This window comes from Nycticebus coucang, chromosome 17 (genome assembly GCF_027406575.1).
Source record: "Nycticebus coucang isolate mNycCou1 chromosome 17, mNycCou1.pri, whole genome shotgun sequence".
NCBI classification, from domain to species: Eukaryota; Metazoa; Chordata; class Mammalia; order Primates; family Lorisidae; genus Nycticebus; species Nycticebus coucang.
Genome location: NC_069796.1, coordinates 83,163,822 through 83,191,342, shown reverse-complemented (window position 1 = coordinate 83,191,342; position 27,521 = coordinate 83,163,822). Strand labels below are relative to the sequence as shown.

Genomic DNA, 27,521 nt, shown 5'->3' with positions numbered 1-27,521 from the left:
TGCTGTCTGTGAAGCAGACACTTGGGACTTGGGCAGATGGGGTGTAGTCATCCTCCTTGCATGGCTGGGACAGCTCCCCATACTTGCTGTTGTAAAACACCTGGCCTCCTTGGCCCCCCAGGTCGACCTCCCTTGGGGGTCAGGGTGTGCCCTGGTCACATCCACATCAGGTCCTTTACAGCTACCAAGACAGAGAAGATGGCATCAGTAAGAAAAGAGAGGGGACAGAGACCAGCCTTGGGTCAAGGTCTGATCAGAATCACCAAACACAAGCCAGAGCATGAAGTATGCTCACAGACTTTGGTCTGTGCACACAGCCTGTACTTAAAGAGCAATCCAGACGGATTTGATCTGGCAAAAGACAAAAGAAACACACACACACACACACACACACACACACACACACACACACACACACACACACACACACACACACACACACACACACACACACACACACACACACACACACACACACACACACACACACACACACACACACACACACACACACACACACACACACACACACACACACACACTTCCCACAAGAGAGTTCACAGCAAGGTGGTACAGAGGCTTCACGGCCCTAGGTGGGAGAGGCCAGCCTGGGAGCTCCAGCCTGCACGCCACGGCGGCGACCTCCGTCTCCTGCCTGTGGTTGGATTCCATTTTGCTCTATAGAGCGCGGGTCTCACGGCCCTGTGCTGCCAGCCCTGCCGGTCCGCTCCTGGCTCCAGGCTGCGCAGAGCCCGCGGGCAAGGCTGCTGCCACCTCGTGGTCCTGCAAAGCCTGCTGACGCCGCGTCCAGAGGGCCAGTGTCACTACCCAGCCTGCAGCCACCCTGACGGCGGCGGCTTGGGGCGGGAGGACCCCACGAACACTGCAGGCTCGCCAGGCGGTCTGCGCTTTGGCTGGAGCTCTTCACCCCGAGCGGGCACCGAAGCCGGGGTCCCAGCCCAGACTCCCGACCTCAGGGTTCAGGCGGGCAGCAGACAGGAGAGGCGGCTTCGAGAGCGCACACCCCTCCCGCCGGTTCCCGTGCCCGGCCTGCGGGTCCCTCCCTCGGCTGAGCCTGGGGTCTAGGACCTCTGGGGCTCGGGGCCTGGGCGCACGTGGCTCAGCTGGCGGGGATCAAGCGCCACGTAACGCTGCAGGTAAAGCAGCCACCCGGGAGCCAGGGGTGGGAACAGCACGGCCGCGCGCGCCCCCTGCCGGCGGCCCTGGAGGACTGCTCGGCTTCCCCTGCGCGGAGGGACCAGGCCTCTGGCCCCACTTTCTTCCAGGCTGAAGACCTGGCAGGAAGGAAGGTTAAAATCAAAATTCTAGAGTAGCGTCTGTGGCTCAAGGAGTAGGGCGCCAGTCTCATATGCTGGAGGTGGCGGGTTCAAACCCAGCCCCAGCCCTAGCCAAAAAAAAAAAAAAAAAAAATTCTACAGAGGGCTAAGACTACAAGACTGGCATCAAATTTATTATTATCTCTTGTTAAATATATTCGATATTTTCAGAGAACATTTTCTACTACAAAGGCGTAGATTTTCTTCCTCAGTACATGTTTGGGTGAGTTACATGACAGGAGAAGAGATGACAAAAGTGGTCCGCAAGCCAGCAGGGCGGGACCCTCCACACCCCACTTGGGTCCTCTGTGCAACAGCAGTCCGGGACTTCCACAGGGATGGCCTGAGACGAAAGTCCCATAGCCAAATGAAGTGCAGAGGGAGGGGACGGGACCCAGGGGACAAGGATTACAGTCATATATCCATGGAACCTACATGGAATAACACTGCACTGGAGTCTGCTGAGCAAGCCCCTGCTAGCATGCTGCCACCTGTCCTGCAGGTGTCTGTCAGGGTGGGGCTGGGGCTTGGGGGGGCGTTCAGTCTCCAGGAACTAACAGGTGGAGGGTCTTTCTCCTAGTCGGGGGAGGCCTGGGCAGGATGGCCTCAGCCTTTAGAGGGGTCTCTGGCTGTTCCCCTGTGAGGGCAGAGGCTTGACCTGCTAGGGTACCCATGTCAGGCATGAGCCAGGGCCAGCCAGGACCCCAAGAACACCCACTAGTTGCTGAGTAGCACTGTACAGTGCCCGGTAGGCCCTCTTGCCAGCCCTAAGGGCCTCCTTGGTGGAACTCAGTGCTTATCTCACAACAACCACTGTGGCAGGTGCCCCAGATGATAGAACCAAGCAGGGCAGCTCTAGACCATCACCTGATTCTTCCAATGCTGAGCCAGGCAGGTAGGGCTGGGGGCCTTCTCCAGTGAGTGTCTACCCTGATGATCCCTGACTGGGGTCAAGAATTGTCTAGATTTAGTAACAGTGTCCCTGGGCTCCTTTCAGACTGAATTTTGAAAAGGAAACTGTTCACAGCAGCTGAAATAGTCTCCAAAGTTCTAATGAAAAAGACCCACTGAAGGGTCCTTCTCAACACTCAGGGTCAAGGTTGCTGATTTATTCTGGAACTAGTCCATCATGTACAGACGGCTGCCCCATGGGACAGTTAGCTATGTGGGTGGGCTAAGGAAGGAACCTCCAGATTCATCACTTGTTGCTTTGAGAAGGAAACATAGTAACTCCCTTCAGCCTTTTGGGAGTGGTGATGAAGAAAGCAGGGAGGGCAGCTGTGTTTGCCTGTGGACAGGGCAGTGTTTTGGGTGGGGGTGGGAGATTGTGGCTGCCATCCATTCGTTGTGCTGAAAGGAGGTAACCTAGGGGACATTTTCTGTGCAGGTACCTAGCCCAGGGCCACACCTGTGAGCACCAACCTTAATGGCATGTGAGTCTGACAGGGAAATGGGGCCGGAGGGCTCTGCAGGGTGGCCCTGGGCAGACGTGGTACCCTGAGCCTGGAGTCCTGCTCTCCTAGCTGGGGAGGCTGCGGAGAAGGAAGTGGGAGCTCCTCTGTGGCCAGAGCTAAATGAGATGAGTTTCCAACCTGGGTCTCCAGCTCTCTGCTGGCCTGGGCTGTGGCCCCCCACTGTTGTAGCCCCGGGTCAGCAGAGAGCAGAGGGCCCTGGTCCAGTGCTGCCTTAGTAGCTGCTGTCTGTGAAGAAGGGCGCTCGGGCAGGTGGGGTGTAGTCATCCTCCTTGCATGGCTGGGACAGCTCCCCGTACTCGCTGTTGTAAAACACCTGGCCTCCTTGGGCCCCCCGGTCAGGCGTCTGCCACCTCCCTTGGGGGTCAGGGTGTGCCCTGGTCACATCCACATCAAGTCCTTTACAGCTGCCAAGATAAAGAAGATGGCATCAGTAAGAAAAGAGAGGAGACAGAGACCAGCCTTGGGTCAAGGTCTGATCAGAATCACCAAAGACAAGCCAGAGCATGAAGTATGCTCACAGATTTTGGGCTGTGCACACAGCCTGTACTTAAAGAGCAATCCAGACGGATTTGATCTGGCAAACACTCACTACAGCTTTCTCTGTCCCAGGCCTGGCAAGTGAAGAACATCTGATTTCATTCTCCAAGCTCCTACTCACTCTGGCCCGTCTCAGTGATGGCACTGACATGCCTTCAGGTGTCAAGCCAAGCACCTGGGGGTGGTCCTTGCTTCCTCCCTTCCCTCATACCACATATCCATCCTTCCGGAAGTCCTATCCATTCTAACTTCAAAAGGCATGTGTGCCCACGTCTCCATTCCCTGTCCCCTACTGGGGAATGAGCTGTGTCCTTGCAGGCCCTGTGACGACCTCCTGGAGGATCACCCAGCTTCCACCATTGCCTCCCATAGTTCAACCCTCAAAAGATTCTTCAGATTGGAACTCAAGTTGGGGGTGAATAAGGAAGGGGATCGGTGTGCTCCCACCTAATGAGGACAATGTAAGGGTATATGGCACACCTCCTAGGTGTGGGACACAACTGTGACAAGGACTTTCCCTAACAAATGCAAACATTGTAACCTAATCGTTTGTACCCTTATATTAATCTAAAATAAAAAAAAAAAGAAAGACCTCAAACAACCAAAAAAAATATGCTTCAAGTTGGACATGCCATTGTCCTCCCAATAGACCCTGCAGTGGCTTCCCATCACTCCTGGAATGAAATCTGAGCTACTCATGGTGGCCCAGGACACATTGTGGTCCCCACCTCGACCCCATCTTGTGCCATCCTTGGCTCTCGCTTTGAGTTTTTTGAAGATGTTGATTTATTGTTGTTTTGCTATTCAGGCTGCCATCCTTGTCTTTTCTCCTTTGTAAGCTACTTGGGCTTTTTGCCTGAATTCCCAGAATATTTATCTTGAAAATCAAATAATATATCTCAGAGTTTACTATTCTAGGTCACTTTTCCCAGGTGTCCTCCCAATATGTAGACTCAGGTCTTTTTAAAATTTACTTAAGGGAGTTATCTGTAATTTAAAGTTAAAACTATTAGTTCTATTTTACTGTTTGCATTTTCTTCCTTTGGCACCCTAATTTTACATATGCTGCCTCTCTTCTGTACCTGTCACTTTCTTTCTGATCCTTTTTGCTTCTTTATTTCAGCTTTGACTCTTTTCTTTTCTTTTTTTTTCTTTGAGACAGAGCCTCAAGCTGTCGCCCTGGGTAGAGTGCTGTGGCATCACAGCTCACAGCAACCTCCAACTCCTGGGCTCAAGCGATTCTCTTGCCTCTGCCTCCCAAGTAGGGGACTACAGGCACCCGCCACAATGCCCGGCTATTTTTTGGTTGCAGCCGTCATTGTTGTTTGGCAGGTCCGGGCTGGATTCGAACCTGCCAGCTCAGGTGTATGTGGCTGGCGCCTTAGCTGCTTGAGCCACAGGAGCTGAGCCGAGCTTTGACTCTTCATGTCTGTCTTCTAAGTCTGGTCATACATGTTGTCCCTCTCATGCCCTAGTCTTCATTTTTGAGAGGCTTTATTTTTTATTCAATTTCTTTTCTGAATTTAGTCAGCTCACCTTTTTTTTTTTTTTTTTTTGAGACAAAGTCTCACTACGTGGCCCTCAGTAGAGTGCCAAGGCACTATAGCTTACAGCATCCTCAAACTCTCAGGCTTAAGAGATTCTCTTGCCTCAGCCACCTGAGTAGCTGGGACTACAGGTGCCCACCACAATGTCTGGCTATTTTTTGTTGCAGTTGTCATTGTTGTTTAGCTGGCCCAAGCTGGGTTTGAACCCGCCACCCTTGGTGTATGTGGCTTGTGCCATTACCACTGGCCAGTCAGTTCACATTTTGTATCTTCATATCGTTTGCCAATTTCTAGTCTGTTTGCACTTCTGATTCATGGTGTCACTTTTATTTTTATTTTTTTTATTTAATTCATGTTGGAGTGTTGAGTTTTCCTCTCTTTCATTAACATTTTTTCTACTGAAAAGTTTTAATTCTTATTTTCTGTTTTATACTTATAATAACTTTGTATGAATAGTGCTTATTTTTTTTGTTCATGATTATTCATGTTGGAATTTCCTACACCAGAAATAGCTTGGAAGGGAAGTTAGGTGGCTCCCAAGGTTGGTTTTTCACTCCAAAGAGCCATGTTGGAGCCACATTTTTCTCATCTCCTCTAATTCCTTAGACTACATTCTTCTTTTCAAAGGTTCCATTCACATCCTATGTCATTCCACTGGGGGCCAGCCAGTCTCTTACCCATATAGAGATGGGCCTTCCACTGGCTGCTCCATGCAGCTGGGCTGACCAAACACAAGCCCAGAGTTTCCAAATCACCTTTCACCAACATACTCCGATGAAACACCGCATCACATCACGGGGCATAGGATCTGGCATCTCATGTAGCCGCAGAAAGGGGTGGATGACGCAACCCAGAAGTGAGGAAGGGTAACTCCCACGGGGCAAGTGCTGACCAGGAAACAGGAAAGGACTGGCCTGTTCTCCCCATGGACCCCTCCAAGGCACACTGTGTCCCTGAGCCTGTTTGGGGAATGTTCTGTATGCCAAAGGAATGCACCTGCCCATGATCTGCTGTGCCTCTTCCTGGCTTATCACGATGTGTTTCCAAGAGAACTTGTGAAAAGAACAGTGCCCCCTGTTGTCACTATAGTAAGGTGCTATTTCTGTAATAAGCAAGTCGATGTAGGTGTGTATCTGTCTTCTTCTGAATTCTGTCTTCCTTCTGCAGGACCTTTATCTTCTGAAACTTTCTTCTGTCACCATCAAACTTCTGAAGTGCAGTGCTCCCTCCCAGCTCACTGCCCTCCCAAGACAGTCGCCCCAGTGCCTCAAATTTCACCAGCACAGCCTCCTCTGTCACCCCCCAGCCTGTATCGTTGGCACCATGGCCATGCTCTCCTGTCATGGGACAGTACCCATCAGACTCTCTTTCTGCTGTGGTTCAGCCTTGGCTGTGCTGGTCCTGGTGCTGAGTCCCCATATGGACATGGGGTCTTTTTCCTGATCATATCACAGGCCTGGGCTGAGTGGGCTTCTTTGATCCCCTTGAAGAGCTCGGTTAATTAGTTTTTTAATGAAAAAATGCTGTGTGGTAAAGAAACATTAACCAAACACTATTTCTGTAAATTTACCTATTATTAATTTCTCCAAATTAGGTTATTAGTAGAAATCATCTGATAGAATCAATTTTTTAAAAAAGCAGGAAAGATGCATAAAACAGACTGTCATTATTACTGGGCATAGTCCCAGCTGCCCAGGCCTAATGGGGATGTAGAGATGCCCTTTGCGGCTGGCAGAATAAGCTACCAAGTAGTTGATTAATCAGTAAAGATTATAAATATACCTTCAAGAAAGGTGAAAAAAGATGTCAACTATCCTCATGTTATTCAAATAAAAACTGTGGTATAGGGTGAAATATTTAGTGACAACAAATACTGGCTCAGAAGCAGTGTAAGGAGAAGATTTGCTCTTGAAAAATGTGTCTGATGACCCCAAAAGGGGCTCTTGACAGACACGATGTCAAAGGTGCAAGTGGATGGTATGAGTAAGATGGTCTGAAGAAGGTGGGAAGGACCGATGTTTTCTAAAACATTGCAGATCCTGTTATTTAAACAAGTGTGTATAAATAAATTAAATGAACACTTTCAAAGACATTTAACTCTTTTTTTATCTATACTCTTAAAAGTTTAAATATTCAAGTTGGCTAGAACTTTTTTCCCCTGGCTATCTTGCTGGATAAATTGGAGAACATCTATCTGAGTCACCCTCTATACAGGCATATGTGGGTATTTCTGTTATCACAATGTAACACCTGCCAGCTCAGGTTACAGCATGTGCCTGGCTTCTGTGGCCACTGGGTGAAGGGCTGGGGGTTCAGGGATGAGGGTGACCTCCCCCTGGCTTGCAGAGAGGTGTGTCACACAGGATTCCACAAAGATGCAGCTTCTGAGCATCTGTCAGGTGAAAGGGAGGTGCCGGAGCCAGCATGGCACTGCTAGGCCAGCATGGTAACACAAGGGCCTCCTTCGGTGAGACAAAAGCTTTGGGTCTCAGGGCAGCTTGCCTTGAACGTGCGGAAAAGTAATAGAGCCACGAAGGTTTTGGGAAGAGTGCCCAACACCCAGGCCCCAGTGTCCCACAATGGGCACTGCTCCAGCCCCTCCTGGGGAGGGCAGTGCCAGTACATGCTGGGAGGAGGCTTCCAAAGCCCTTACCTGAACCTGCCTCCTTGTCGTTGCCTGTGCTCTATCTGTTCAAACTCCTCTGAGGCCAGCACCATCCCACTGTCTGTCTGGTTGTCCTGCGTGCAGAGAACAAGCCACAGCTGGGACCCCCAATAATACCCTCCCACAGGGCAACTGCCCTCCACCAGGATGAGCCATCATGAACCCAAGCTGCTGACATAACACCAGTCCATGTGGGAAATGAGCCAGAAACAAGGCATCTGTTCCATCCCCAGAACATGCGGGTGACATGTGGGTCCCCGCCACAGAAGGAGAAACAGAGCTAGGGGGCTGTGCTTGGTCTGTGGGACATGCCAGGGGCCTAGAAGGTGCCCAAGCATGTTCTCAGGGTGCAGGAAGAGCAAGAATCCCAGGAGACTCAGGGAGAGGATACGAAAGAAACTGGCAACTCATTGCTTAGAAGAACCATCAGTAAGGAGACACATCCGAGTTTAGTGGCCTTGCTACCCTTCCACTGTGGCTTGGTGTAGAAACTGCAGAGAGCTAGACAGCCTCAAGGTCTCTATCTGGCCCTGGAGGCACAAGCCCAGGTCCCGGGTCAAGGGCCCCCACTGGGCCCTGCCAACCAGCCTCCTTGAGTGCGTCCAGGACTCCTGCACAGAGCCACCAGGAGAAGAGCTGTCTTCCCACCAAGTGGGTCTCTGTACTGTTGGGGAGGCCTGTGTGGGAGCCATGAGGGCCAGGAAAGGAGTGGCTGGGGGACTGTGGCCTCCCAGGAGGGAAAGACCCACCATGCTGACCTCCTCTCTGAGTATAATATTTTCAAAGGACAAACTTTTCTGTTAAAAAGTCAGTGCTGGTTTCTGTCACTTGCCTCAGGAGTTCCTGACACTGCCTCCCCGAGGCTGCCCTGGCCCTGATCTGAGGCCTCACCCTTCCCATACCACAGAGGCTTTGTAGGTTGTTGGGGTCATGGGGAATTCTTCAAACGTCTTCATCCGGGAGGGACCTTGGGTCTGAATCCCTCTGGCCAGGCACCCAGGAAAGGACACACAATTGTAATATCTGTGGGGAGAAATCAGAAAGTGTTGAATAAACACACCTCAGCAACCCTCCTGAAAGCACCCCCCACTCTCCTCTGTCCCCTCTTCTCCTAGGAAGGGCCAGCCTGGGGCCTGAGTCTGGGTGCTGACTGGGGCTCCTCCTGGACCCTACCTCAGATACCTGCCATGCAGTCCCAGCAGAGGGGCCCTGGGCGCAGCCTGTCCCACCTTGCCTGCATTCCTCTGAGCCCTCCGCTGTGCTCTATAGTGAGAGGCACACAGTCCAGCCCCTTGTGGCGTGGGGTTGGGAGCTCCAGGTGTGGCCTTCAGCCTAGGCCAGGGGGCAGGTCTGCTGTGTAAGCCACTGACTGGCCTGACCATGCGTGCACATGTGTGCATGTTGGGGGGGGGGGGGTCGGGGGCCTGGTGGAAGAAGTATGGCAAGATCCAGCTCTGTTCTTGTCCCTAGGGCCTGGCCCTGCCCCACACTGGGGCAGATGGGTCAGGACTCTCAGGGCCTGGATCTCAGTAGCACCAGTGAGATTGTACATGCCCAGGAGCAAGAGGCCTCTGACCTAAAACTCTGGGAACTCAGGCCAAGTTCCAGGTCCCGCGTGTGGGGAGTGAGCAGCCTTCCCTGGCCCCAGGGTCCCTGACAGTGGCCTTACAGACTTGCCTCCAAGATGAATCAGTGATTAGATCCTGAAGAGTGTGGCCTAAACACAGCCCACTCCACATCCCCTTCCTGTGAGATATGCCCTTGACATTGGGCTGGGACCTCCTGGGGGCCAGAACTGAGAGAGTAGAGGATGCTAGTGGGCAGAGGGGACGACTGAGGAGCCCAGTCTTGAAGTGGACCAGGCCTGCAGAACAGCATGGGGCCCTGTGGGCGTTTAAGACCACTCTGCTCTCTGAGGTGGAGTATACTTATCTCTCAGGTTGCTGCAATCTGCTTTCCTCAATGACTCAGGAGGATAAAATACAACATGTTCATATCCTGTTCCCTGCCCCATTCCCGGACCCAGGTTGGTGCTGACCTGGCAGCCAGGCTGTGACAGTGCAGGCTTGGAGGACTGTCATCGGCATCAGTGTCAGTGACATGCAGGGCAGTGGTGGATGCCTGCAGGAAGCTGCCTTCCTCTGAGCTCTGAGAGTCACACAGGGCCATATGGTCCTCTTCCTCCTGGCGGAGATGGGAGAGGCAGCCAGAGCCAGATACCATCAGATCCCGCCCCTTGGTCCCCACCCTTGCCCTCAGCATCGTGTGGGCTCTTTACCCCGAAGTAGGGTCACAGTGCTGTGCCGGCAAGTGTGTGCTCTGAGGATGAAATAAGCTGGTGCCAGAGCCTGCCATGTTTCAGCTCTTGAGGCAGGTGAGGGGGCAAGGCTGTGGAAGGCTCCTGATGCCAGCCTTGTTCAGTTCCCCACAGCTCACCTGGTGCCCCACTTATGGATGAGGCAGGCAGTGGGCCGGGACACAGATGAACAGCCTCACTCCTGCACCTGCAGCCCTAGGAACCAGGCTGGCACTCCCATCTTCTTCTTAGGGTGGAACTGCCCACCCCAGCCCTCAAGCCCTGAGCAGCAGGCTGCTCCCTAGTCCTTCCTAGACCCCAGCACACAGGGTGCCTGTCAGGAGCTGGGTCCTGAGGAACACGATGTGAGGAGAGACCCCAGGACATGCACTTCAGGGGCTCATGTGCTCAGGGACCAGGTGGGTGCAAGGTGAGGGGCACAGCTCAGTGATGCCTGCAAGGACCAGCCTGGGACTCCCCACGAGCAGGGACTGGCTCTGACCACTGGATGGCATCCAGAGTAGGCACAAGTGGGTGTGTGCTCAAGAGGAAGATGCCTGTGTGTCCACTTGGGCATGCACTGACCTTGCCGGACAGCTCACAGATAGGCAGAGCTTAGGGGGACCAGAGGCCCAGACAGACTCACCTGCTGGTCCCCGACCTGCAGCAGATCCCCCAGGATCTCCACCAGCTCTGAGAATGCAGGCCTCGCTTTGGGGTCTCCAGACCAGCAGCTCAGCATGACGTGGCGTCTGCAGGAAAGAAGGCTGCTGACTGGTCCAAGGTTGCCCGCCCTGCCCTCAGGCCCCCCCAGCCTTCCCTGGGGCCCTCACACCTGCTAGAGGTCCCCCCTTTCCAGCTGCTTCTTGCTCCTTCAGTGTCAGCTCAGTCCCTGATCACCCCACCTCAGGCTCCTGTCAGGTGTTTCCAGAGCGCCGGGCCTCCTGCCTGGTGCCCATCACTTATGGTACCTGGTTATCCATGTGTCCTGAGGGTAGTGGCCTGTCTTGCTGACTCTGGCCTCCCTGATGGCCCCTGCTCGTGCTCACATGCCCATCTGTACACCACGTTCCCTGCCCCAACACCTGCAGGGCTGGGGGAGACTCACATGGCAGGAGTGGCCAGCTCTGGGGCCCTCATCCGGGTGCCGTCCTTCAGCCGCTGGCAGAACTCCTCGTTGATCTGCACCCCAGGGTATGGGGAGGCCCCTGACAGCAGGAAGGGTGTAGGCTGGTGGATGGCAGGCTACCCACTGCTCAGCCCACCTCCTCAAATCATCCCTCCCTCCACTCCCCTTAGCTAATGGAGATGGTGGCTCAGCCCACTGTGCTCTACTTGGGGGCCCGGGCAACTCACTGCCTTCTCAGCTCTAGTTCTTCATGAGGTTAAACCAGGATGATGCTACCCACTTGCTACAGATGCCCTAAGCCTCCATGAATTTGTTCATGGAACAAATGGAAATCACAGTGGCCAGGATCCTTTGGGGCAAGATCACTGCACACAGCCAGTTTCCACAAACCTCCCCTGCCTCTTGCTGCACCTGATACCGCCTGCCTGCACCCTCCCACCTCCAACACAGGAGGCCCTGTCCTCCCTCCCTGGGCCCCGCTGGCTCACACGAGCCCCAGGGCTCCCGTGCTCTTCCGACCAGTTTCAGTAATCACACGTATCCCTGTTGCCATTTGATAATATTTTAAGTTTTCCCCTTGTTCATTGCCTCCCCCACCCTGCATTTGGGTCCTGAGCTCCTAAGCAGGTGTGTCAGCCGAATGGGCACTGGGCTCCCTCTGGAGCCTGTGGTGAGCAGGCCCTCCCATGTAAACTGGCTTGCCCTGCCGTGTGAACTGGCTAGTCCTGCCATGGGCTCGAGCTCACACCCTCCAGAAGTGGTACCAGGGTGGCCCATGTCCTAGTCCTCTTGGAGGCTAGGCCAGGCTGAGGAGAGGTGGGGGCTGAGAACCACCTTGGTACCCACCTCCAGGTACCCATCCCTGGCACCAGAAGGGCCCATCTTGCAGCTGGGAGCTGGGTGATCCCCTAGCTGGGCTCCCCCCAGAACTCACCTAGGGAGAAGATCTCCCATAGCAGCACCCCAAAGGACCACACGTCGCTCTGTGTGGTATACACCTTGTCAAAGATGCTCTCAGGGGCCATCCACTTCAGGGGCAGCCGGGCCTGCAGGAGGTGGGGGAGGTGTGTCCCACAGTGGGCGGGGAGAGGGGGCTGAGGCCTGACACTCAGGCATCACCACTACCTGCTGCCCTATTGCCAGTCACCAGGTCCCTTCTGCCAGGATGGAAGGCGTTTCCTGCTGCTGCTCCTGGTCTGTCCAGGCCCTGCTCTTCCTTTAAGCTCTCTTGGGGGTGGGGGTGGGGTACTTGCCCGACCTCCTCCACCCCAGGCCCTTGAGGAAGCAGCACCCCTGCATGCGCTTCCCAGCTCCCTTGACAAATGTACTCTGTCTACTTTCTTTGTCCCCACACTAAGGAGCCAGGCTGTCCCTGCTGACCTCTCCTCCTGTGGCTCCTGGTGCCTCTTCTCCATCCTCTCTCTCTCTCATGCCTGGGAGGCCTAAGAGCTGTGGCCCTTCCTGACTGGCCTCTGCTTCCACCCTGGCAGCCCTGCAACCTAGCTTTCAGGACCTTCTGCAGATGTACCCCTGACCCTCACTTCCACCCAGCGGTCACAGCCTGGGCCTATCCTGTTCATTCTCCTTCCACAGATGGGGCAGAGCCCTAATTGGCACCAGAAGCTCCCTGCCTTGCTGCTTCTGGACTCTACCAAGGAGACGCATGCTGCCTCCTGAGCATGGACGTACTGCCCTGTGATAGGGCCAGTACCAGGACAGACACCATGTGATGCTACTGCACACCCAGGTCCCCAAAGGGTGAGGGCAGGGAGTCAGAGGCCTCCATGTGGACCACAGCACTGGGCAAAACATGAGCTCCAACGGGAGCACTGTGGACCTGCTTGTCAACTCCTGTCTTCACTCCCCTTCTCCTGGGTGCCTCCATGGGCAGATCACTAGGGTCCCCTGTAGGCTCAGACCCTTGGATGTTGGTGGCAACCAGGGGAAGTGAGTCCCTGGCAGTTAGCTATTGGCCTGGAAGACTTCATGTCACCCTGTGCCAGCACCACCCCTCCTGGATGGGAGGAAGGTCTGCAGTCCCATCCCTCCCCTCCCTCCCCAGCCCTATTTCCCCTCCTCTTGGTGGCCTGCACTCACGCTGCCCTTGCGGACATAGTCAGGGTCTTTGTAGATGTCTCGGGCAAGGCCAAAGTCACAGATCTTCACCACATTGCTTTCAGACAGCAAGATGTTGCGAGCAGCCAGGTCTCTGTGGATGCACTAGAAACGTGGGAAGTGAGGGGCTGAGGAGGCATCAGTGCAGGCCCCGGGGTGACCCATGCCTGAAGCTCCAAGGTGGGCATGCCCTGCCTGAGCCTTGTTCTTTTGGGAAAAGATTTCTGTGCATCTCTAGGACTAGTCACGGAAAGGGTTTGTGGAACTGGAGGGATGTCTGTGGAGTCAGACAGACCCTGACCCACACCCAGTTCTGCTGTGGACGAACCAAGAGGACTTGGGAAATCTATTCCACACTTGAGGCTCAGTTTCCCCCTCTGCAAAATGGGAGAGATGCTAATGGACCAGAACGTTGAGGTTAGAATGGAGCACATCATGGCATGCTGGTGGGGTTGTGCCTTCCTGCCCTCTGGAGGGCCTGCTGGGGGAGCTCACCTTTCGTGAGGCCAGGAACTCCATCCCTCGGGCCACCTGGAAGCTGTAGCAGATAAGGTCTTCCATGGTCAGGGGGCTCAGCCACAGGTCCTCAGCTGTACAGAGTGAGGTGGTCTCAGGGGGAACCACTCCCATGACTTCCATCGTTTACCCAACCTCAAAATGAAAGTTCACCCAGCCCTCACTGCCTCCCTCCAGGCTGGGCCCTTAACCAACATCTCAGCTCCCTCTGCTGCCTCTCAGCCCCCTCTCTCTGAGACACCCACTTACTACTTCCAGAGTAGTGAACACTGTTGTACCATTGGGCCTGTGAAGTTTAACCTAAAGCGACCTCCTTACCTTTTTAAAGCTTGGGCTAGAAATTTCTCCATACTAGTAACCTAATTGGATGTACAAACAGACTATAACCTACTCTTGACCAATCACGAAGTTTTTGCTAATCAAAGGAAGCCAATTGTTCAAACCGTGTTCAGATAGGTTCGCCAGACTGCAAGCAACCCGGCTGTTCTGTCTCAATTCTGTTTTCTGTACATCGCTTTCCTTTTTCTGTGTTGATAAATCCTCTTGGACCATGAGGTAGTACAGAGTCTCTCCAAACTTATTCTTGTTGAGGCTACATGATTTGCAAATTACCCTTTGTTCAATTAAACTGTTAAATTGTCTGTGTCTAAGGCAGGGGTCCTCAAACTACTGCCTGCAGGCCACATGCGGCTGCAAGGACAAGGACACTGATCCGGCCCTCCGGGTGTTTTTGCCACTGCTGCCTGCCCTGCTACAGTGCGCATGTGCGGAATGTGCATGGCACTCTCCGACTGGACTCCCCTGCTCTCTGTCTCTCGACTCCTCCTCTCAGTCTTGGGACTAACTGGTGCACACTTGCATCACTTGTTACACTAGCAGTGACAAATATGGAACCAGACATTGACCATCTCATTAGCCAAAAGCAGGCCCATAGTTACCATTGAAATACTGGTAAGTTTGTTGATTTAACTTTAGTTGTTCTTCATTTTAAATATTGTATTTGTTCCCATTCTTTTTTTTAATTCAAAATAAGATATGTGCAGTGTGCATAGATTTTTTTTCTTTAAACTATAGTCCGGCCCTCCAACAGTCTGAGGGACAGTGAACTGGCCGTCTGTTTAAAAAAGTGTGAGGACCCCTGGTCTAAGGTTTTTCTTTTAGCAGATGTGGCATCTGAAGTAGAAGTCCCAGTGACTTCCAGGAGTACCAAGTTACCAAGCAATGTATCTATCACTCAGTTTGCCAACTATTCTCTCACTGCTACTGGGGATCACACAGTAAGTATGTTCTCTCTCAGATTCTGAAGCTCCAGAGATTTGTGCTTTGAGCCATCTGAGTTTGAGAAAATTTTTAATCTGAACTGAGTTTAGAAGACGTGACAAAAAATGGACTGGGTCCGGGATTGGAGCCCAAAATTAACTGGCTTAGATCCAGTTAGAGGCCTCGATGTCTGACCTGGTCAGGCAGAAACTGGCAGTAAATGACAATACTACAGGGGGTACTTCAGTTTTTTAAAAATTTGCAGGGATTTTTGTGTTCTAGTTTTTTTGTTTTGTTTTCCTGCACACTTAAGTAGAGAAAAGTCATTGGCTGACATGATAAAGGGAATCTGAGAGCCAAAGCCAAGACTCAAGTTAAAAATGGGATCCTTCTTTTCTTTTCTTTTGTTTTTTTTTTTTCTGAGACAGAGCCTCAAGCTGCCACCCTGGGTAGAGTGCTGTGACATCACAGCTCACAGCAACCTCCAACTCCTGGGCTCAAGCTATTCTCTTGCCTCCGCCTCCCAAGTAGCTGGGACTACAGGCATCCACCACAACGCCTGGCTATTTTTTGGTTGCAGCCATCATTGTTGTTTGGTGGGTCTGGGCTGGATTCGAAGCAGCCACCTTAAATGTATGTGGCTAGTGCCTTAGCCGCTTGAGCCATAGGTGCCAAACCAAGATCTTTAATTTCTAAAAACTTGAGTACTCTACCTTTTGGCTAAGCCTACCTATACACATGTAAATATTAGGCATTGGAAACAACCAACGCTTAACAAAAATAACAAAATCTTACAAAGATAATTTAAAATTATAGTAAAACATTCCAAATAAATGACACTGTAATTCAAAAAGTGCATTTAAAAATGCGGGCCCCTGAATTAGTGTCATCAAGGCATGCCTGCCTTTTTTTTTAGAGACAGAGTCTCATTTTATCGCCCTCAGTAGAGTGCTGTGGCATCACGCTCACAGCAACCTCCAACTCCTAAGCTTAGGTGATTTTCTTGCCTTACCCTCCCAAGTAGCTGGGACTATAGGTGCCCGCCACAAAGCCCGGCTATTTTGTGTTGCAGTTTGGCCAGGGTTGGGTTCAAACCTGCCACCTTTGGTATATGGGGCCAGGGCCCTACCCACTGAGCCACAGGCATTGCCTTTTTTTTTTTTTAATAGACGATTTCTCTCTGTTGCACAGTTTGGAGCACAGTATGACAGTGTGATCATAGCTCACTACAGCCTTGAACTCCTGGACAAGCAATACTTCTGGTTTAGCCTCCCGAGTAGCTAGGACTACAGGCACATGATATCATGCCCAGATAATACTTTTTATTTTTTATAGAGTTGGAGTCTTGCTATGTTGTTCCAGCTGGTCTTGAATTCCTGGGCTCAAGCAGTCTTTCTGTCTTGATCTCCCAAAGTGTTGGGATTACAGGTGTGAGACACCACACACAGCCCAGGGATGCCTATTAAGGTATAGAAGTTTCTAAAAATGTTTCAATATTTTTGTTCTCTCTTTTAAAAGACTTTATAAAACATACATAAAAAGCTTAAGTTATTGAATAATAAAAAATTAAATTGACTAACTTTTTGGCTTAATTGCTGTTCTGTCCTAAAGGTGAAAAGAAAAAAAAAATGCTATCCTGGAGAAAATGTTTGTAAAAAGCAGGCCCTCAGATAAAATAAGCTTACTTTTTTTCAGATTTATGCAGGCTGAATTCAGGCGTAAGAAAATGTTTTCTTTGCCCAGTTTTCTAATGGACTCTACCCTAAACACAATAATTTTAACCAAAAGAACAATAGCTAAGTTAAAAGAACACCTATTAAACTAAGCTGCTGTCCAATATACATCTTTATGACATTTAATTGACTATTCCAAAACCATTTTATAAAAAATTTACATCTACACAAAAGCTCCATTTATAAGGGTATTTACCTGTATACATCAAAAATGCTATCATTATTTTAAATTTACATATAGCTTTACCTTTGTTTAAGGTGCTTTTCCTGACCATTTTGTCTTAACTAGATATTTACCAATACCTTTTTTCTTGGTTTGAACAATGATTACACAAAATTTAGGCCTAAAGTCTCAATTCTCTGTAAGATATGAATTTTCTACCTTATTTCACCTAGAGTTATCCCTTTAAAAATAAAATTTGCAGATTACCTGCCCACATGAGAGAAAAACACAATTAAATTCAAGGACAGGGGAAGGGAGAAGTGGGGAGGGGTTTGGTAAACTCTCACATAGAGGGTACAATGTCAGGGTATAGGGTGCACCTCCTGGGTGAAGGGCTAAACTACAACTTGGACTCTACCCAACAAACACCAATAAAGTAACCTAATCATATGTACCCTTATATTAATCTGAAATTAAAAATAAATAAGTTAAAAAAATGTAGGATTGCCTAAGTAATGATTGTTTAGGACAATAAAAGACATAATTAAAATATTAATAGGATAAATTAAAAATAATTTGAAAGCCAACAAATAAAAATCCTTTGTAGTATAAAAACTATAAGAGTTGGCTGGGGGTGGTGGCTCACGCCTGTAATCCTAACACTTTAGGAGGCCAAGGTGTGTGGATTGCCTGAGTTCAAGACCAGCCTGAGCAAAAGCGAGACCCTATCTCTACCAAAAATAGGAAAACTAGCTGAGTGTTGTGCTGGGCATTTACAGTCCCAGCAACTTGGGAGGCTGAGTTCAGAGGATAACTTGAGCCCAAGAGTTTGAGGTTGCTGAGAAGCAAGGCACTCTGTCCAGGGCGACAGAGTGAGACTCCGTCACAAACAAACTATAAGATTTGTTTCTCTCTGTGTGCCTATATGTGTTACATACATGGGGTAATATGTAGTTAAGTACAACAATTTAAAAATTGTTAATAACATAAAATAAAAATAACCTCAAAATTGTCAGTTAAATATATCAGACATTTCTGTCTGAGTCTACTGATCAGACAGGTTTATGCTGCCTCTACTACATGTTTTAAGGTCATAAAACCACTGCTTCTATACATTTTTAACACTTGCTTAATTTGTTTGTGAGATTATGTTTTTGATTTTGAGCCTCTGGAGTCTAGGGTCTACAACAGGTGGTTGTGGTGAGGCTTGGGGACATATTCTCGGCACCTAGACCACCAACTGTAAGACGAGTAAAGCTCAATATTGGACCCCCCTCCCTGGACCAGCTTTGCCTTCCAGCTATTCTGGGAGGGATTCAATCCCTAACACATTATTTTCACAGCTCTCTGTCCTGAGCCATACACATCTAGTATATAAACTCCAAAATCAGACAGGCCCTGACTTTCATAACAATGTTGGATGTCATGTAGTTAGGTGAGATCCAGGACAACTAGGAGAGATATTAAAGAGGGTACCTGTACCACAATTACAAATTTCTTTTCAATTATTTAAAATCAAAACTCATGTTACATTAACTAATTAGTTAAAATACTAAACATTAGTTACTAAACACAGGTTTAAGATGATTTGATATTGTATTTTTACATGATATAAAACTAAATATATTTAAATCTATTAACAAAAATAGCTTTAAAATATTCTAAAAAAATCATGAAGTGCAATTTTTAATATATAATGTTTAAAACAATTAAAAATTATAAAATAGTTTTCATCCATAAATACTAATACATAACAGTTGGAAATTATTTCCTAGGATTTTCATTAAACATTAGTTATTAATAATTAATATTACAATTAAAAGTACTGAGTATAAAAAAATACATCTTGATAAAAAAGTTATAAAGATATAAAGGTGTTTGTTAAAAAATAATTCAGGATACTTTAAAAGTTACTTAAAATATTGCTTTAAATAAAAATAATTGAATATAACAAATTTAAAAATTTGTAAAAAATATAAAAGGCTTATTAAAATCTTATATGGTGATCAAAAGTTGACAGAAATTAATTTACTTATAAAGTTTTTCTTTTTTTTTTTTGCAGTTTTTGGCTGGGGCTGGGCTTGAACCTGCCACCTCCAGTATATGGGGCTGGCGCCCTACTCCTTTGAGCCACAGGCACCACTCCTACTTACAAAGTTTTATTAACATTAACTTTAACATTGATATTTTTAAAAATAAAATTCATTTGTTTCTTTAAAAAAATTTCACGTAATATTAATATGAGATAGTAAAATATGTTTGTTCACTTTTGAGTAAGCTACAAAGAAACACAAATTGTGTCTAATGGTTTTTCAGGACTGTTAATTGTTTAAAAAACTGTCTCCTATCAAAAAGTAAGAATTTTTATTTTTAAAAACCTCTTAATTATCAATTTGGTTAAATAAATGATTATTATTTTATAATGGCCTATTTTGGGCAATTGTTTTTAAACCTTTGATATAAATGACAGTCTTCCTAAAATCAAATTTCACATTCAAAATTAAGTCCTTTTTTGACCTCACAGTAACTTTGAGATAGTACAGAGGGCCCCTACTATAGCCAAAGGAGAGATAATGAATAGGCTTATTTAACATATTAAATTACATAAAAAACACTGTCAAAAAAGAGGTACAATTTTCTTCAAATTATACTTTTATAAATATTATTAATATATGTTTCAAAATCATATGAGATTTCTAAAATTCTAATATTCTAAATATATTATTGTCATAATGATGATTATTATGTTAAATTATGATAATCCACAAAAATAACCAATTTCCTTGTCATTTGTGTCTTTATGATCATTTTAAGTCATTTCCACAGCTAATTACTTAATTCTAATACATTTTCTAAAAACTCTTTACAAGCAAAAAAAAAAATAATAATAATAATAATATCCTGGCATGTAACATCTCTAAAGCACTGCATAAAAAGAATAAAATAAATAAATAAAAAAAAAGAATAAAAAGACCCTGACAAGCATTTATAAATAAAGGTTTCTAATAATTTTAAAATCATATCATTTAGACTAGATAAAAATTCCCCAAACTCTAATAAACAGACTTACTGGTTTATAAAATTACTAATTGTAACAAAAAATTAAATATAAAAAACTCTGCCAAGTTTTCGTGCTAAATCACCCAATACTAAAATTGTTTAAATATACAATTTAAATATAGTCTAAGTCAAATTACCTATGACAACCCATCTAATAAGCAGTGCTATGTGCCTAAATTTAAAAAATAAATTTATGGCTGTGTGTGGTGGCTCACGCCTGTAATCCTAGCACTCTGGGAGGCCAAGGCCAGTGCTTCCCTTGAGGTCAGGAATTTCAGACCAGCCTGAGGAAGAGCAAGACCCCGTTCTCTACTAAAAATAGAAAAAATTAGTTAGGCATAGTGGTGTGTGCCTGTAGTCCCAGCTACTCGGGAGGCTGAGGCAAGAGAATCACTTGAGATTAGGAGTTTGAGGTTGCTGTGAGCTATGATGACACCTCCCCTACTATACCCAGGGCAAAAGAGTGAGAGTCTATCTCAAAACAACAACAACAAAAATGTTACCAGAGTTTAAGTTACACTACAAGTCTATAGTGATCAAAACATCATTGGGGTGGTGGTGCCCATTGCTCAGTAGTTAGGGCACAGGCCACATGCTCCGGGGCTGCTGGGTTCGAACCCGGCCTGGGCCTGCTAAACAACAACAACAACAACAACAAGAAAAACAGCCAGGCATTGTGGTGGGTGCCTGTAGTCCCAGCTACCAGGGAGGCTGAGACAAGAGAATTGCTTGAGCCCAAGAGTTTGAGGTTGCTGTAAACTATGATGCCACAGCACTCTACCGAGGGTGACAAAGTGAGACTGTCTTAATAAAAAACAAAAAACAAAACAAAACAAAAAAACCAGCATGGAGAGATACAGATCTATGGAATAGAACAGAAAATCTAGAGGTGAGCCCAGCCACACATCACCATTTGATCTTTCATAAATCTAATAAAAGCACGCACTTGGGAAGAGTCCCTATTTAATAAATGGTGCTGGGAGAAGTGGTTAGCCACATGTAGAAGATGGAAACTGGACCCATACCTCTCACCATTGACAAAAATTGATTCTCACTGGATAAAAGATTTAAATTTAAGACACAAAACAATAAAAATTCTAGAAGAGAGTGTGGGGAAAATGCTTGAAAGTATTGTCCTGGGAAAAGATTTTATGAGAAAGACTCCCCCCACTATGGCAATTGTAACAACACCAAAAATAAATAAATGGGATTTGATCAAGCTAAAAAGATTCTGCACAGCTAAGAGTACTACAAACAAAGCAAACAGACAGTCTTTGGAATGGGAGAAGATGTTTGCATGTTGTGAATCCAACAAAGGCCTACAGAGACTCTCAAATGGCCTCAAAGGCCTCAAATTAATCAACAAGAAAAGAACAAACAATTTCATTTCTGTGTGGGCAAGAAACTCGAACAGAAACTTCTCTGAAGATGACAGATCAATCACATGAAAAACAAACACATGAAGAAATGCTCATTGCCTTTAATCATCAGAGAAATGGAAATCAAAACCACTCTGAAATATCACTTAACTCCAGTAAGATTAACCCACGTTACAAAGTCCCAAATCTGCAGATGCTGGTGTAGATGTGGAGAGAAGGCAACACTTCTACACTGCTGGTGGGATTGCAAACTGATACAATCTTTATGGAAAGAAGTATGGAGAATTCTTTTTTTTTGAGACAGTCTCACTTCGTCACCTTTGGTAGAGTGCCATGGCGTCACACAGCTCACAGCAACCTCCAATTCCTGGGCTTAGGCGATTCTCTTGCCTCAGCAGTGTGGAGAATTCTTAAAGAACTAAAAGTCAACCTTGCATTTGATCCTGCAATTCCATTACTAGGTATCTACCCAGAAGAACAGAAATCATTTTACCCCAAAGACATCTGCACCAGAATGTTTATTGCAGCTCAATTCATAATTGCCAAGTTGTGGAAGCAACCCAGTACTGATCAGCCCATAGTGAATTAACAAACTGTGGTGTATGTATGCTATGGGAGCACTATTCAACCACAGGAAAAGATAGAGACTTCACATCTGTTGTGTTTATCTGGATGGAGTTGAAACACATTCTTCTTAGCAAAGCATCTCAAGAATGGAAAATAAATCTAATGTACTCAATACTAACATGAAATCAACATATAAACAATTACGGACACACACATGAAGGATAAAACACAAATATAGGTGTCTATAGGGAGAGGGTAGGGAGCCAGGGAGGGCAATTAGCAGGTGGAGGGAGGACAATTGGAGGGATCTCACCTAAAGTGCACAATGTGAGGGTGTTCAGCACACCTTGTAGGTGAAGGGCTCTACTACAACTTGAACTTTACCTTGGAAATGAGAACAATGTAAACTGAAAATTTGTACCCTCATATGAATTTGAAACAAACAAAAACAAGAAATAAAATAATCCATAGATACTGTACTTAAAAAAAAAAAAAAACTTCGTATTAAAAAAAAATCCAAAGTTAAGTGTGACCTCATAGAGAGCCTAGGTGGCCATCTGGTCCTTCCCCACTCCTTACACCTTCCATGATTAACAACTCTATATTCTGAGCTTTCTTGCAACTGGGTACAGTGAGTCTGGAGAGAGAAGACTCCAGGCATCTCTGGCTGGTGGGATCTGCCCAGAAACATCCCTTTGGGGTACAGGGAGTCAGTGAGAGACTTCTGGACCCCATGAGGAGGACAAAAGTAGTGGAGAACTGGCAAGTGTTTGCATGTGTCTGTTGGGTCTAATCCTGCCGGCAGCTGTAAGTACAGCAGCAGTGAGATTGCAAACTGGAAAGGCCTTACCTATGAGCTGTTTTGGTTTTTTTGGACTTGGCACTCAGTTGAACTACCTTGGGAGAACTTGGGCAAGAGTGTGGAGGATTTTAAGTGTTGTCTAGGGCCCCAGACTGAGCGGCTGAGCCGGATGGAGCTAATAGTGGGCTGCGTGGAGCCATTGTGGGAGAACTGCCCCGGCAAGCTCAGCCCTCAGGGTCGCAGAGCAAGGATTGGGGGAGATTGAGCACTCTAGTGACTGAGCAGCCTAAAGGGGGGGAATGATATGCCTTACAGTCTTAGCCCTTGGGGGCATAGAGTGAGACCGGTTTTGGAACACTGGGTAAGGGGTAGCCACTTCAGGCGTGATCCCAGCAACAAGTGCTTTCCTGAGAAAGCTTCTGCTCAGCCAAGGTTAGCAGTGCCTTTTAAGCAGGCTGAGGAGAGATTTAGGCTCTCCACCCTGTGGGATTTGAGAAATCAGCACAGGCCTCCAGTCTCCATCTCGTACAGCATTGTGATTAACATCTCATACCCCAGAAGATCACCTGTTGCCCAGACAATATCAAGCAAGATATATATACTGCTTTGTTTCTGCTTTTTTTTTAATTTCAACATTTTCCCTATAGATTTTTCTTTTCTTTTTTTCTCTTTATTTTCTTTCTTCATTTTTCTACTTTAAATACAATTTTCCATGGTTGCCTTTTTCAACAATTAGAGCTTCATTTTTGCTAGTGTTTCTACCCCTATTATTTGGTCTTTCCCCCAATTTTATCCTATAAAGTTTTGTTTGCTTGTTTTGGTTTGATTTATAGCATTTTTGCCTTTACTCTCTACTTGGTGGAGGTGGGGTACTGTGTCTGAACAGGCTAGCAAAGAGCTGCTGACCTCAAGGGAACCACCCAACCTGGTACCCAGGTTGGGGGTTTTTAAGGTTGAGTCAAAGTTCCTTACTGTATACCTATATTGCTCTGTCTCCCTCTTTCTGTGCCTCTCTTCTTTTTGTCAATATTCCCTTTTACCCACCCCCTATCCTTTCTCTTTTTTCTTTCTTTTTTTCCTTCTTGCTCTTCAATCTTCTCATCTTTCTGGTCCTGTACCAAAAGGACTCATTGAAACCCTGGTCCAGAGGCATGGCAACTTAAAGACCAAGAGGAAGTGAAAGGAAAACTAGGGCAAGGAAACAGATAAAAGAAATCACTCATGAGGAACAATTAGCAGAAAACTCCTGGCAACATGAAAAACCAGTTCAGAGCAACCCCCACAAGGGACCGTGAGGTAGCTACTGCAGAGGATTCCACCTATAAAGAAATGCTAGAAATGACAGAAAGGGAATTTAGAATACAGATGATGAAAACAATGAAGGAAATGATGGAAACAAGCAAGGAAATTGCTGAGAAAGTGGAAAATTACCAAAAGGAAATACAAAAACAGAATCAAATAAGAGATGAACAATATGAAGAATATAGAAAGGATACAGCAGAGCTGAAGGAACTGAAGCAGTCAATTAGGGAAATTAAAGATGCAATAGAAAGTATCAACAACAGGATTAGACCATGCAGAAGAATGAATTTTGGAGGTAGAGGACAAAGCTCTTGACATAACTCAGATAGTTAAAGAGGCAGAAAAGAAGAGAGAGAAAGCAGAATGTTCGCTGACAGAATTATGGGACTTTATGAAGCGTTCAAACATACGAGTTATAGGTATCCCAGAAAGGGAAGAAGAATGCCCCAATGGAAATGGAAGCCATACTAGAGAATATTATAAATGAAAATTTCCCAAATATCACCAAAGATTCTAACACGCTCCTTTCAGGGGGATATTGGACCCCAGGTCGCCTCAACTCTAACCAAGTTTCTCCAAGACACATTGTGATGAATCTGTCCAAAGTCAGGACAAAAGAAAAGATTCTGCAAGCTGCCAGGAGTAAGCGCCAGTTGACCTACAGGGGTAAATCCATAAGAGTGACCACAGACTTCTCTAATGAAACTTTCCAAGCAAGAACACAATGGTCATCTACCTTTAATCTACTTAAACAGAACAATTTCCAGCCCAAAATTCTATATCCTGCTAAGTTAAGCTTCAAAACTGATGGAGAAATCAAATCATTTACTGATATACAAACATTGAGGGAATTTGCCACAACAAGACCAGCTCTATAGGAACCAGCTCAAACTGTTCTACACACTGACCACCACAATGGATTAACAGCAAAGTAAGAACTCAGCAATTAAAGGACAGAACCTAACTTCCACACTGATGCAAAAGATAAAACTGAGCAATGGACTCTCACAAAATAAGATGAATAGAACACTACCACATTGATCAATTATCTTAATAAATGTTAATGGCTTGAATTCCCCACAGAAGAGACATAGATTGGCTCACTGGATTAAAAAACAGAAGACATCCATTTGCTGTCTGCAGGAAAAACTCTATATTCCATGACTCATTATAAATATAATCCAAATTGAAAAAAATATATATTAGTGTGGTGGTGACTATTTCAAATTACTAAAATAAATGATAACCAATGTTTGTTTCATCAAACCCATAATCCTGAAAAGACAAGCAAAACTTCAGGTACATTTCTTTACCTAATGGGCCATTTAGATATTAATAAATTTTTTTTATTAAATTGTCATTTTCAACATATGATTATGTAAAAGCTTTTCTATATAACAGGACCAACATTATAATAATAATTAAAAAGTTATTTAAAAATGTTTCTTTCAAAGGATATTCTAAGAAATTCCCATGATATATACTTTTTTTTACTAAGCAAGTTATAAAATAGATATGACATACAGAAAAACATTAGACACTATGAACCAAGTGTATGGTGCCTCATGATCATACCAATGTACACAGCTATGATTTAATAAAAAAATAAATAAATAAAAAGAAGGAAAAAAAAGAAAAACATTAGACAAAACTAAATTGACTGAATTGCATTGGTCAAAGTTACTACAAATTAAATATAGTCAAATCTACTTCCAGTAAAAAACATAAGTTAATTCCTTATAAAATAGTCACTAATAGGCCTGTATGCTCCTAGTAATAGAACTTCATGGCAAACCTTTATGGAAAGAAGTATGAAGCATATGATCAAATGCTATAAGACTTCAATACATTATTTTCATCAGACAAAAAAATCCTCAACTTGCCATGTTCCACTGACTAAAGACAATCAAACCATTTACAATCTAAAACCTGAAGACTGTATCTTCTACAAACAACAATTAAACATTTAACAACATTAAATTCAACAACATTAAACAAAGACTGCCTTTGACACTCATGCTACAACAAAACTTTGGAAACTTAAACCTTGAGTTTATAATCTTACAACTCAAGGGGCCCCTTCAGAGTCTTAAAACTATACTCCCATTAATGATCTTAAAGTAAATAAATAATAAATGAAACAAAAAAAGTTTCTTCCCCCAAACAGATGGCATCTTAGATAACAACAACTTTCCCAAGATCGCAAATCAAGACTTCCTTACTATCTATCATGAGACTCTTACCTCCTTACTTAAAGACTCTAGTTAACAATAAAACTAAAAAATGGGTCATTTATATATACAACCATTTATATATACCTTTATTTGTAAAAAAATTTCATAACCAATCTTATACAGAATTTTATACCTTAATAAATTAAAAAATAACAGGATAGCATCAGTGAAAAATTTTAATGATAGCTTTATTATTCCATAATTAGTCAAAAAACAAAACATTAGTCCATTCCTCTTAACCTATTTTATAGGTTAAAAACATAACCAAGAGGCCTTCACCCTTCTAAAGGGACATCATTCATTAATTCACCTTTTTCTATGGTTAAAAATAAATGAGATAATAATTAAAAATTTATCCCTCATAATAGACTATCCCAGATTCTACTACAAAGGCTGTAATTACACAAAAGACTTCTTCAAATTCTCCTACTAAAGTCATACTAAATCATAAAATTACTCCAAATATTTACTGACTAAGCTAAAAAATATATAACTCAACAAAACTCAAGCAAAAAGCCTGTTACTAACATTACTTATTACACTAAACATAAGTTAATAAGCTTACTACTTGATTAAAACAAAGAGATTCTTCACCAGATTCTTCTTTAATCTATTTATTTTTAATTAATTAAAAAAACACTCCAAATTCTTTTTTTTTTTTTTTTTTTTCAGTTTCTGGCCGGGGCTGGGCTTGAACCCACCACCTCCGGCATATGGGGCTGGTGCTCTACCTCTTTGAGCCACAGGCACTGCCAATACTCCAAATTCTTAATATTATCCTCCTAATAGTCATAAAAGTAGTCTCCCTGGTAGGCTATATTGGCTCAAAAGTTTTAACTATTTACATACAGCCATCTATAATATGTCAAATGGTCTAAAATAACAAAAACTCAAACAAATAACCCAAGAATGAGCACACTATAATCTATAAATAACATACTGAAACCAAAACCTGAAAATAATAACCCATGGCATGAAAAGCCCTGTTTTGGTCACATTCTCACTAAGTAAAAACATAATAACAAGAAAAAGTTTTAAACATAAATGTCTTAACACAATAACTAAGAAAATGCCGGGAAGGCAATGTTAACCAGTTTGATGAAAATATTTCAAATTGTATATAAAACCAGCACATTGTAACCCATGATTGCATTAATGTACACAGCTATGATTTAATAATAAAAAAGTTTTAAACAAAGTTCTGAGGCTGTTTATTTAGACTAAACTAATATACTGTGTCTCAGCAGACCAGACCAAACCAAAATAGTCAATCATACTAAATATGACATAAACTAAAACTTCAAAAAATCCTCAGTCAAGATTAACTTTTCTCCTAAACAGAAAAAAATTCCCCTGTACTATATAACCCTTATAAGAAAGTGGATATCCTTATTTCCACTTTAC

The 27,521-nt window shown here is 45.3% G+C and overlaps 1 protein-coding gene across 5 annotated transcripts in view; it reads right to left on the bottom strand.

Moving 5' to 3' along the window:
- Positions 1 to 1,462: 1,462 nt before the first annotated feature.
- FLT4 (fms related receptor tyrosine kinase 4) overlaps positions 1,463 to 27,521 on the bottom strand; it is a 52,971-nt gene continuing 26,912 nt past the window's right edge. For 4 of the 5 annotated variants that reach the window (XM_053566978.1, XM_053566977.1, XM_053566979.1 and 1 more), the window contains 9 exons: positions 13,597 to 13,691; positions 13,084 to 13,206; positions 11,921 to 12,032; positions 10,966 to 11,065; positions 10,504 to 10,609; positions 9,600 to 9,745; positions 8,464 to 8,584; positions 7,550 to 7,635; positions 1,463 to 3,216 (listed from right to left, as the gene is read on the bottom strand). In XM_053566978.1, the coding sequence (XP_053422953.1) occupies positions 3,024 to 3,216; positions 7,550 to 7,635; positions 8,464 to 8,584; positions 9,600 to 9,745; positions 10,504 to 10,609; positions 10,966 to 11,065; positions 11,921 to 12,032; positions 13,084 to 13,206; positions 13,597 to 13,691 (1,082 nt within the window). In that variant the 3' untranslated portion in view covers positions 1,463 to 3,023. Of the gene's footprint in view, positions 3,217 to 7,032; positions 7,289 to 7,549; positions 7,636 to 8,463; positions 8,585 to 9,599; positions 9,746 to 10,503; positions 10,610 to 10,965; positions 11,066 to 11,920; positions 12,033 to 13,083; positions 13,207 to 13,596; positions 13,692 to 27,521 lie in introns of those variants that run through there. The other variant, XM_053566980.1, reaches the window with a different exon arrangement.